This window comes from Dendrobium catenatum, unplaced genomic scaffold, assembly GCF_001605985.2.
Source record: "Dendrobium catenatum unplaced genomic scaffold, ASM160598v2 fragScaff_scaffold_106, whole genome shotgun sequence".
Taxonomy (NCBI): Eukaryota; Viridiplantae; Streptophyta; class Magnoliopsida; order Asparagales; family Orchidaceae; genus Dendrobium; species Dendrobium catenatum.
In genome coordinates, this window is record NW_021318568.1 from 331,789 (window position 1) to 344,917 (window position 13,129).

A 13,129-nucleotide genomic window follows, 5' to 3' on the forward strand; every position below is an offset into this window, starting at 1 on the left:
AGAAAAGTCCACCTCAAACTTAAGGAAAAATTCTATAAGATGGTGGTGAGACCTGCAATGCTTTATGGTGCCAAGTGTTGGCCATTAAAAGAGAAGCATAAAACTTAGTTAAGTGTTGTAGAGATGAGGATGCTCAGGAATGAGTGGCTTTACCCTTAGAGATAGGATATAAAATGAGCATATACATGAAAAGTTTGGAGTAGCTCCAGTGAAAGATAAGATTAGAGAGATTCGCCTTAGATGGTTTGGTCACATATTAAACGGAGGCCTTCAGATGACCCGAGGTATTAGATTTGTCTTATGTTAAGAAAGATAGAGGTAGACCTAAAAAGACTTGGTTAGAAAATATTAGAAATGATCTTTTTTTATTAGATTTAAATGAAAAATTGACTTTTAACATGACACAATGGTGAAAAAAGATTCATATAGCCGACCCCACGTAGTGGGACAAAGGCTTGATGTTATTGTTGTTGTTGTATGCAACACTTATTGCTTCCACTAAAATTTTTTGGAAGTATTGCTGATGTGAATCAACTCGAAAACACAACATGATCCAAAGCCATAAAACATATATTCCTTGGATATTCAATCACAAAAGAGCATAAGTATTACCATCCTAGTACCAAAAAATTATTCATCTTTTTAGATGTTGCCTTTGTTGAAAATCAAGTTTCATGAACAAGCTTATTTTTCAAGGGAATCCTTGGAATGAAAACAGCTTTGACTTCCTTAAACTTGATCTGGCAACTACTCAGTTGTCGTATTGAATTTTGTGCAATTCCTAGACTTTCCTATGGATATAATTAATTGCCTCAGACATCAATCAATTCCAGTAAAATCCCACATAGAATCTAAACCATTACTGCATGTATATGATATGTCCTTAAACTTGATCTGCCAACTACTCAGTTGACGTATTGAGTTTTGTGCAATTCCTAGACTTTCCTATGGATATAATTAATTGCCTCAGACATCAATCAATTCCAGTAAAATCCCACATAGAATCTGTCCGCCCCCCTTAAGTATACTCATGAAGATGGAAAAATGAGTCCGACACTAAACCAAAGTGTGGTAAGCTATGCGAAGCTATACAAGATCAGTTTCCATGCAGTGAAGGTATGATCTCCACCTCTAAAACACAAACCCATCATGACATAAGCATTCTTATTCCATTAGGAAAGAAATCCAAACATGCAGCCAATATCCAATTGCCAATTTAATTTCACTTCTAGTTAATTCCTCCTCTAATAAGACCTTCTAACTAAGATAAATAATATCAATATTGCTAGAGCTATCAAAGAAGTACTTGGTAATAAAGAATGAAGTCATGATTGATGAAATGAGAGCCGTAAAAACGAACTAAATTTGGGAGATGATAGAATTGGTAAAAAAACAAAGAAATTAATTGGATGCAAATTTGTATAAACTATCAAATATAATACAAATGGGACACTTAAAAATGTGTAAAGATAGACTCTTGGAAAAAAGTTACACTTAGATATATGAACTTGATTATTGAGAAATCTTTACACTAGCATAATTCTAAACACCATTTGGATTCTTCCATCCCTGACAGCAAAACTCTACTTGTTCTTACAATTCTTGGATGTAAAATATATATTCCTATATGGTGAACAATAAGAAGCTTTATAGAACTCCCATCTGATTTTAATTGAGATTTCAGGATTGTCCATGTATGCATGTTAAAGAAAGCTCTACGAGATTAAATAATTCTTAAGAGTATGGTTGTGAATTCATTAAAGCTATGTAAATAATGAACTTCAAACAAAGCCTTAGAGATCATGCTCTATTCATTTGAAAATTCAACGAAGTAACAATTACAGTTCTCACGTTTGTAGACAATGTTATTGTAACAAGAGATGGTATCGACGAAATAAGGAAAGTGAAAGATCAACTATCCAAAGAATTTTAAACAAAAGATCTTGGAGCACTCAAATGTTTCTTTGGAATTAAAGTGATCTACTAAAAAATTGGATATTTATGGAAGTCCGATGGCCTTTAGTACCGTAACCTACCCTCAAATTAGCAACCTTCATTCCAAGCGATGATCGCCCTTGTCTGCACCTTTCCTTTTTTATATTAAGCCTACTTCTTAACTTTGTTTCGTCAATCTCTGGCAAAGCTTTAATGGTTCTCCTACCTTAGCCACTTGACGATTTCTCATCTCTTTACAAAAATTCATCCTATATTAGCTAAATGAAGCATAGATGATGGGATAAAAGTTTTTAGAAGTTTAAATTGACTTTTGCTACAAACTCAACGAGACATGTAACAACATAGAAGTTGACAAAGAATATATTAAAGATTCATCAAGAACCTTATCAATGTTGCCCACACAATATTAGGCATAGTCTATGTTATAATTATTCTAAGTCAATTTATGCATAATCCTAAAGAAACACACTTACTTGCATTATACAAAACCCTTCAATACCTCAAAACAACTCTAAAAAATCTTATTAAAAAGAAATAGATAACTCCACTTGGAAGCATGCATAAATGCCGATTGGGCAAGATCACTTATAGAAAAGTCTATTACTAGTTATTTCATTTTCCTAGGTGTGAATCTAATCAGTTGGAGAAGCAAGAAGCAACTAGTAGTTGTCATATCTACTGTTAAGCTGAATTTTGGCCAATGGCTCAAGAAATCTGTGAATTATTATTATGGATCAATATTTTGGTGGATAAGTTAGAAATAAAATGGAAACATACTATGAAGATATACTATAACAACAAATTAATTATCAATATTGAAAATATTACAGTTCAAAATGACCAAACAAACATGAAAATCAATCGATTCTTAAAAACACAAGAAATTCGCTGACATCCTAACCGAAGGATTACTGATCTTTGATTAGACATGAAGAATATAAGTTCTTCAGCTTGAGGGTGGTGGTGGTTTTAGATGCCAGCATGGCAATATGTGGGATTTCAAAACCGGCGGGCTATCATTGTGGTTGGAATCCATTAGTTTCTGTAAGGGCAAAATTTCTCTCATATTTCTAGGGAACTAAATTCGTGAAACTTGTAAATATCTTTACTAATTCTATTATAATTAGTAGTTTTCATATGTAGAAGTTATTAAGAGTATCCTAGTATTTTGCTATATAAATAGAAGGACAAGACCAATAAAGAAACAAGTATAAAATTCCACTCATTCATCTCCTCTTCATATATTTCATCATTTGTTACTTTAAGAGTGATCAAGAAAAAAATTGAATTGAAATTGAAGTAGTTATGTTTGAACTCAGAGTAAGGGGAATTTTTTCATATAAATCTATATTTCTTAAAAGATTTCATCAGTTCTGAATGCTTTTTTTAGATGACATCCATATCAATTTCTCTTCAATTTTTAAACACATGCCCCCCTAAGGGTAAGAAGTTTCAAGACAGTGTGAGCAATAGAGCCTCACAATAAAACATGAGAGTAAGAAATGGTGGGAGGTGGTCCGAAGAGTTAGGCATTAGGTAGGTTGGGTCGAATCTGGTTATAGAAATACCATTTGCAAGCTAGTGTTGTCTTGATAGTCAAGATGGTATTCAGACTTGTTTTTGAGTTTTGATCAAGTTGGGTAAGCCAAATTTTTCAGTTTAGTCTTAAGACAAATTTTGCCCAGACCCAGTTATTTTTTGGGTTGGTTTGATTAGGCTAATAAGAAGGTGCCCAACTCATTCCCGAGTGTAGTGGTGCTCTTAGGAGAAAAAAGATGAAGTGATGAAACTTCTTTGTAAAAATAAAAGGGTGTGAGCTTAAAATGTTCAGAGAGAGAGAAAGAAAGAGATTTTCCTGATGAAATTGAGGTGGTGCCTCGAGAATAAAAAGAGAAGCCCATGATAAAAATGAAGGCAGAAGACTAGCCTAAGGTAATAAAAATCTCTCAATATCAAATTTCTATAGAAGGATTAGGGGAGCAGATTGTACTTAGACCTTGAAACGAGACAAGTTTTTTTTTTATACTAAGTTAAGCGTTGCAGAGATGAGGATGCTTAGGTGGATGAGTGGCTTGACCCTTAGAGATTCGAATGAGCATATACGTGAAAATGTTGGAGTAGCTCCAGTGGAAGATAAGATTAGAGAGAGTTGCCTTAGATGGTTTGGTCACATTAAACGGAGGCCTTCCGATGGCCCGTTTAGGAAAGTTGAGGTATTAGATTTGACTTTTATTAAGAAAGGTAGAGGTAGACCTAAAAGTACTTGATTATAAAATATTAAAAATGATCTTTTTTTATTAGATTTAAATGAGAATTTGACTTTTAACTGGACACAATGGCGAAAAAGGATTCATGTAGCCGACCCCACTTAGTGGGACAAAGGCTTGATGTTGTTGTTGATTAGGGGAGCAGATGAGAGTGAAGCACCTTGATAGCAAAAATACTATAGATTATAAATTAGAGGGAGGGAGAGAGAGAGAGAGAGAGAGAATCCATTTAAGTAGGGGTAGTTTTTCCTTAGTTAATAGTTTCTGTTTGTTAGAAACTTATTGTAACGCTAACTAGGGTAATTATTTTAAGAAAAGGAACCTTATATTTAATTTACTGTGGAAATAATAAATACCCTGATTCGATAATAATCATGCTTATTTGATGCTGTAAATACAAATGAAGATGGTCAAGGGACTACAATAAACCATTTGAAATGGACATTGCAACAATAGGTTGGTACGTTTAATAGGCATCATTCCAAACAAACGGCCATTTTAAACCTGCTCCAGGGCATTGGTAGGAGTTTAAAAGAATATAACATAGAAAATTATGTTTTGTTCCGGAAACATCTATGAAAGGATTTTTTTTTTTTTTGTTCTTTAGCTTCATGTATGTTTTAAACGAATAACACTCTTTACTATGTTTTCAATATCCAAGTTGTAATTGACAGCAAACCTTTTCTTAGCTTCCTTGCTTTTTTTCTTCCTGCTGCTACCATCTTTTTGTTATTTGCTTCTTTGTCCTTCCCTCCGGTTCTGCAGGTATTTCCCCTAAAATAAATTTATACTGTTAAAATTTTCAGGTGTTAAGTGGCTTGCCAAAATTTGTCAAGATTGTAGAAGTTGGTCCGAGGGATGGGTTGCAAAATGAGAAGAATATTGTACCCACATTTGTCAAAGTTGAGTTGATACGTAGGTTGATTGCTTCTGGGTTGCCAGTTGTTGAGGCCACAAGTTTTGTCTCCCCTAAATGGGTGCCACAGGTAGCCATATGCTATTGTTTGGATGTAGACTGCTAGTATCTCCGTAAAGTGTATGTGAACAGTTGGATCTTGCATATATCATTAATGCTTAGATATGAATAGATAAAAATATTGTAAAACCTAAATGCTTTCTATATGATGCTATCCATTATCAATTCCTTTGATAAGTAATCATCATTTGTTGTGAATTTGATGTTTATAGTTTAAAATTTTGAAAAAATGGACTATCAATTGTGTGCATGCCTACTCATTTATTTAATGGAAGTCAATTATGAAATTTTATTGCTTAATACAGAACAAAGCAAAGAAAGCTGAACTTAAGTTATTATAAAGACTTCTAAATTGGTGGAACTAGGTTGTAGTTGATAGTGTTTTGTGTGTCTATTCCCGTCATAAATTTCAGCCATCATTTTAATGATTTCTATAGGTTGGAGCATGCGATGATTATGGCCAAAGGAGTGTATTTGTTATTTTTTATTATTAGATTGGTCTCTGTGGTTTGTTATGAGATCTGGTTGGTTTGGTTCTTGGATTTCTCCAAGTTCAAAATCTATAATATGCTGATTTATGGTTTCTGTTCTCTGTCTAAAAGAATGTGGGTGGTGGTTTCAATTCCCGTTGTTGTGAATTTTCTATTTCAAGTGTTGTTTCAGCAGCTTAAAAATCTGCAGATTGTATTTTGAGGTACATACCTCATGTTGGTTTATGTTTTCTTTATCTATACAAGAGGCAATGGCTTTTAGTTATCTTGTGGCAAATAGCATTGGAGAAAGGAAGTGGATTTTGTTTATATTGTATGTTGGGTATAACTGTGTTTCGCTATTTTTTGGGAGTTTCTGTTTTATGAGTTTACCTGGCTCATGCAACTTTTGTTGGCGGGATATTACTTTATGCGACTGTTTTCTTTCCTAATTTCTTGAATAAGTTTGAAATGAGGACTTGATGGTTATTCAGAATCATATCAGGCTAATCTTGTCCTAGCTTTAACTATTAACTTAGAGATGAGGAATCTATAAATAAATGTTCTGAGCCATATAACATAAACCATCATTGATTGAATACAAATTTCTTCTTCAAATTTTTAATCTTGTGTTTGCAAGTAGAGGTGTGATTCCTTTGAGTGTGCTACAAAATCAACAACCTAATTTTGAGGGAAGTCATCTCCCTGAACTAGTGTGAGTATAACTTTTTTGATAAATTATTTATATGACCAAATTTTCTTCTACACATCCTCTTATTGGTTTGCTAGTGCTCTTAATTTTTTCTAAAACTTTTCACATCTGAGAATCTAATTAAGGCAATGAAATTTTGATGGCTTTTTGATTTTGCATTGTTCAAATTAGCTGACTCCGCTTAGTGGGATAAAGGCTTGATGTTGTTGTTGTATTATTCAAATTTATCACTTATTTATTTGGATTTGTTTGATCATACATTACTATTTGAGTTCTAATTCTCTTATTTATTATTTTTTTAAAGAAAACAAGTTATTGACTTTTTAGTTGTTTTAAGATATGCGAATCTTAAGTTTCCTTATTTGAGACGCATTTCATCATTATAATTGCATTAGAAAATCCTGTGCATTAAATTTTTATCAGAGCTTATAGTTGCCTTATAAAACCAACTAAATATAAGAGATTAATTGGGTTATTAAATTTATAAATGAAGAAATTTAAACAAGACAGTCTATGTTGTCAATTTAGATCAGAACATTGTAACTATCTTGAGATTAAAATCAAATTTATAGATCCGATGTGGGATATGATTATAAAAATCTTTTATGATAGATCTGTGATTTGGAAGAATTTTTTGAAAATATGCAATTTGTTTGATTTCCAAAGAGTTGAATTGTAAAATCAAAATTAGTGAGATATACTCGATCATTTTGGTTAAAGGATATATATGAAAGGTCTAATATATGAATATTCCCTCAGATGCATGCCATGATTGTTTGCTATAAATGGTAGTATACATGAATAAAATGATATAGAGAAAATCTGCTTCAAAGTTAAGCATATAATTGTATATCTTGAAACAAAAAATCTGACAATAGTAGCAGAGCATATTTGATTAAAATGAAGTAAGCAAATATACTTCTAATTTCCTGTTAAGAGATTTAGTGATAAGAAGGGAGAAAGGAAGTACGGTTCATAAGCAGGAAGACCCGATTGACTTGGGAGCGTTCATGGCAAGTGCTAGACAGTAAGGGATGAAGAGGTTTGTGTGAAACAGAGAGGGAAGTTAAGTCGTGAGGAGGAGATGGGTGAATTAGGTTAAGCCGTGAGGAGATGTGGTCTGCTGTAGACCTCGTGAGTTGCCTACTAGTGGGTTGCAAGCCTCGTGAGTTACCTACTACATGTTCAGGACCTAGGCCTTTAGCCTTGTATTTTGATTTGGATTTTGGGGAATGTTCTAGAATGGCCTCAATCTGCTGGAAGGCTTTAAGATAGAGAGGATTAGGTTTAGGAGGTGTTTTGACCAAGTTTAACTCTTCTAAATGCTTGGTTTGGCTGTTTGACCAGTTCCCATGCCATGTGGCTACTGAGGTGGCATAGGAAGGAGTTAGGAGCTGGTTGGTTGGATCCTAAGGCCTGGGGATAACATATTTAAAGCTTAGAAAAGGATTTAAGGAAATTTGACCAAGTCTAAAGGGATTGACTTGGCCCACTTGACTATGGTTTAAATCATACCATGTTCAAGTAAAATCTCATTTTGCTTCTGAGCATCTCATCACTTATAAAAATTGATATAGTAAAACTCAGATTGATAATTTTATTATTAAAAAATTAGATCGTTTAGATTGCAAAGATTGTAAAGTTATTCATAATGAAAATTTATGTACTTAACATAGATTATTAGTTTTGGTTAAAAGGGCATAAAATAAAAAAATAAAGTAAAACAATATTTAGGATTAGATGGGGGCATTTAAAGAATAATAATAAAAAAAAAAATTGAGGGTAAGATTTTATCTGTGCATGAGGACGCTAATGTTATGCTGGCAAAAATGACTAGTGATATTAATAATATTGTAAAAGATGTACTTAGAATTTCAAAGGGAAAAACTCGTAATAGTAAAAATAGTTGGTGGTAGAATCCATATGGCAAGAAAAGATAAAAAATAAGAAGATTTGTTATAAAAATTTGTTTGCATGTGAAATTTCTAATAATTAGGAAAGATATAAAGAGGTATGTAAGGAATCTAAGAAAGCAATATGTGATGCAAAGATCTTAGCTTTTTATGTTTTATATAATAGATTAGATACTAAGGAGAGACATATATATGTATAAGTTAGCCAAACAAAGAGGTAGGAGTAGTAAGGATTTAGTTCAAGTGAAGTGTATTAAGAATGAAAATTAAAAAGTACTTCTCTTAGAAGATGGTATTTGACAAAGGTGGATGAGATATTTTGCTAAACTTTTCAATGAAGAATATGAAAATACAATTGACTTTAGTGATCTTAGCACCCTAAATGAAAAGAAAGATTTATGTTTTTATCGGTATATTAGTAAAACCGAAGTTAGAGAGATTTTAAAGAAAATGATGTGTGGAAAAGCTGTTGGATTTGATGATATTCCAGTAGAGGTGTGGAAATGCTTAGGAGATGAAGGAATTTTTTGGCATACTAAACTTTTTAATACTGTTTTGAGGACAAAAGATGCCAAATGAGTGGAGAATGAGTGTGTTAATTCCTATTTTTAAGAATAAAGGTGATGCACAAAATTGTGTGAATTATAGAGGAATTAAGTTAATGTGTCGTACTTAAAAACATGGGAGCGAGTTATGGAGCATAGGTTGCAGCATGATACTAATGTTTCTGAAAATTAATTTGGATTCATGCCGGATATGTCTACTATTGAAGCCATACATTTATTGAGAGGTTTGATGGATAAATATAGAGAGAATAAGGAGGATCTACATATGATATTTATTGATTTGGAGAAAGCATATGATAAAGTTCTAAGAGAAGTGCTATGGAGAGTTCTTGAAAAGAAAGCAGTTAATAACTCTTATATTCAAATCATTAAAGATATGTATGCAAGAGCTATTACTTGTGTTCAAATACAAGGTGGTTTGACCAAGTATTTTCCTATTTCGGTTGGATTACATCAGGGATCAGCCTTAAGCCCATATCTTTTTGCTTTAGTCATGGATGTTCTCACTAAACATTTGGAAGAGCATGTACCTTGGTGTATGCTTTTTGCTGATGATATATGGAGTATAAAGGTTTTCTCTTGAGTAGATCTAAAACTGAATATATGGAGTGTAATTTTAGTAGTACTACACCTAGTGAGGGGATTGTGACTTTGAGCGATCAAATCATTAATAAGCGTACACATTTTAGATATCTTGAATCTATTCTTCAGAATGATGGTGAAATAAATGTGAATATTATCAGCAGAATTCAAGTTGGATGGTTGAAGTGGAGGAATGCATCGGGCTTGTTGTGTGATAGAAAAGTCCCCCTCAAACTTAAGAGAAAATTCTATAAGATGGTGGTGAGGCTTGTAATGCTTTATGGTGCTGAATGTTGGCAATTAAAAGAGAAGCATAATACTAAGTGTTGCAGAGATGAGGATGCTCAGGTGGATTGAGTTGCTTTACCCTTAGAGATAGGATACGAAATGAGCATATACGTGAAAAGGTTGGAGTGATGCCAGTGGAAGATAAGATTAGAGAGAGTCGCCTTAGATGGTTTGGTCACATAAAACGACGACCTTCTGATGACCTGATTAGGAAAGTAGATGCATTATATTTGACTTATATTAAGAAAGATAGAGGTAGGCCTAAAAAGACTTGGTTAGATAATATTAGAAATGATCTTTCTTTAGTAGATTTAAATGAGAATTTGATTTTTAACAGGACACAATGGAGAAAAATGATTCATGTGGCTGACCTGACGTTGTGGGACAAAGGCTTGATGTTGTTGTTGTATACTCGATCATTTTGGTAAAATGGTGCTATGAAGTCATTGTGAGCTAATATGGGTAAAACTTTCAAGTGAAATGCTTGTCATTCGGTGAATATAAGGATCAACCGTTGATCAATTTAAGAATTATAAACAAGATGAATATGTCGCGTTTGAGTATTATGCAATGTTTATCTTTAGATTATTTTGTTTTTATTACTATTACTAACAAGGTAATTATCAAGTTTTATTGTTAGATTATTTTATTTTGTATTGTAAACAATTTATTACTATCACACAAGGTTACTTGTAGCAATGAAGTTGCAGGTCCCAAGTCCTGGATGAGAAAAGTGGAGGCTTGCGTTAGATAGTTTACAACCAATGTGAAACTTGTCTAATAATCATGACTTGAATCCTTTAATACGTTGTGTTAATGTTCGGGAATTCCCTCGAAGCGACACCCTATATGGCCTAAATACAAAGAGAAGTGTGCAAGGGTCGCTGCACTAGCACCTAGGTGCAATATTAAATAAGTAATCGTTCCACATCATGGGCGTATGCGGACAAAGAAGCTAGTCCATGAAACTAATATTAGGATAGGATATTAAAATATAGGTTCTCTTACAGGAAAATGAATGAAATTAATAGATATTATGATTCATAGGAAGATATTTGGGAAATTAAATGGATTGGAGAGAATACTAAGGAGATGAATAGTTTAGGATTTAAACTATGGTCTACGCCTTAATCTATCACTACTCAATCCGCTCCCCCTATCTAAAATAGAACTTTGCTTTGTTGTCATGGAAGTTGGGTTTACAGTTTCAAGGTATGTGTTGGGAGAAATCCATATTTGGCTTACCTTTCTCTAGCTTAGTCGACTCGGAGGCTGACTTCTTGCCACCCTCTTATAAGTGGATGGTATATCAATAGATTTAGTAGGAGCGAGAACACATCTTATCTAATCTCTTGTCGTGAACTTAACCCAACTTTCCCCACTCCCTCTTCTTTAGCACTCAGGACAACCTACGTCTCTTCTTAAGTGATGAGTAGACTTTTTCAACATAAATATCATTGAGGAAGCCATTTAAGCCTTTCTATGCTATATCATCAAAGTCTTTAGCTTGCTCTCTTTGGATTGTTCAAGAATAATGAGTGAATTAGCAGGATCCGTTGAAGTGTAATACACAGTCTTACTGATGATTTTGTATATTTGTGAATAACATGTCGTCTTGTTAAGAAAATAGCGGCACCTTCAACTTAATCTTCTAAATTGTATTGAACCTAATTCTAATATGCCCATCTTTGAACAACTACAAAAAATAATTTCTTCTTTCAATCCTTAATATTTTTATTTTGTAAGTCTAGCATTCGTATGTACTTAGACGAAAAAAGTACAAAAGCTTATTTGAAGACTTTTTTTGATTAATGTAATCTTAAAAAGATCTAAGCTCCAACTAGCCAAATAACAAAAGAATTTAGACTCAGAAATGAATTTAGCTTTACCTGAGCCGAAACCAAGCAGGAAAGTTTAACATATTGGCTTAAAGAAAGGAAGTCATAAGTTAAGTCGGACTGATCCATGTAGAAGCATAATTCGTCCTCTTTTAGCAAGGTTGTAACTCGCTAGCTTTATTAATTTGAATCATAAAATTGTCATCAAGATCGAACACTAGTATCAAGTTCATGTTGTACATAATAGCCAATCAAGAAAAGTCCCGATCAGCCTCTGCAAAATTCATTGAGAAAGAAAAAAGAGCCTTTGCCATGAGTAATATAAACAAAGAAAGAAGTCACTCTAGAGTAAACGAGAGAGAAAGAGAGCATTAAAAAAAGCAAATAAAGATCGAAGGAGCTATTTGTAGAAGTCATGGAAATCAGAATGTTAGAAGATTAATTTCAAATTCATCGTTTTGATTAATCAAGATGTCAAATCTAAATCTCACCAAAATTTTTTATTAATTACATCAAAATTTGAAGTAATGTGTACTCGAGAAACTCATAAATTTTTTCAAGTTAGCGTGCCAATAAGCATAACAGTCACAACGATTATTTCAAGAAATAAAAACCATAATGAAAATATTTTAAAGGCTTGGAGAAAAGATTCTTCATTATATTAAAAGTGTTCATATCAAATGAAAAAAAAAAGAAAAAAAAACTACATAATTCTAAAAGAAATTTCTTTTTTCTTTTTGCAAGTAGAAACAAATAAAGGTGACTAGTTTGTTGGAGGATGATTTGAAAGCTTTAACAAGTTCTTAAACATGGCAACTAGCGATGACATGACCCCTCCTAGCAACACTTGGATAATGGGATCAAGGGCAAAATCCTTGGAGATGAATCCACAATGAGTTGAATGACATAGCAACGAATTGACTTAATTGGGGAGAAAACAAGTTTTCTCAAAAGGATGACTTTAACCCTCAATTCATTAACTTCTCACATAATATTTTCAGTGGCTTCCTTTGAAGCAATGCCAAGGAGACTAGATATGTAGACTACTTTTTCCATCAAATAGATCAAATTTATCTTCCTAGCTGCTTCAAAGATTTGAAGCGCAATGATTATCTCAGTAATATGTCTTCTGAAGTTCAAAATAATGTTGAAGGGCAAATAAGATTGTCTTTATTCTTTCTAAATCCTTGGCTAAACTCTCAAGTTTACTTAATGGAATTTAAATAACTGGCTAAATGCTCAAATAATTTGAACTTGGCATTTCAGTAGATCCCCAAATCTCAACTTGATCCTCATAATCTACTTTCATCTCTTTTCCTGTGGAACTTTTGGCGAAATCAGCATAGTCATCCTTTGTATAGCTGGCAGCTTTAAGAAGTCTGCAACTCGCTCATTCCCATCCATCCCAGGTAACACCCTTGGTTTAGTTGCAATGTCATTAATAAGTTAGTCTTCTCCATCCAAGATGATCGGGCTAGGATCGGATTGCTTTATTTCTAAGCAATTATTTGTATTTGATTTATTATGTGTAATTTTTCATTTTTATCCTCACTTGAGGGAG

At 33.1% G+C, this 13,129-nt stretch overlaps 1 protein-coding gene across 6 annotated transcripts in view; it reads left to right on the top strand.

Annotated features, from left to right (window-relative positions):
• LOC110106811 (hydroxymethylglutaryl-CoA lyase, mitochondrial) overlaps window positions 1–13,129 on the top strand; it is a 65,379-nt gene that overhangs the window by 25,941 nt on the left and 26,309 nt on the right. For all 6 annotated transcript variants that reach the window (XM_020836833.2, XM_020836834.2, XM_028697313.1 and 3 more), the window contains one exon: window positions 5,030–5,209. In XM_020836833.2, the coding sequence (XP_020692492.1) occupies window positions 5,030–5,209 (180 nt within the window). The remainder of the gene's footprint in view (window positions 1–5,029; window positions 5,210–13,129) is intronic.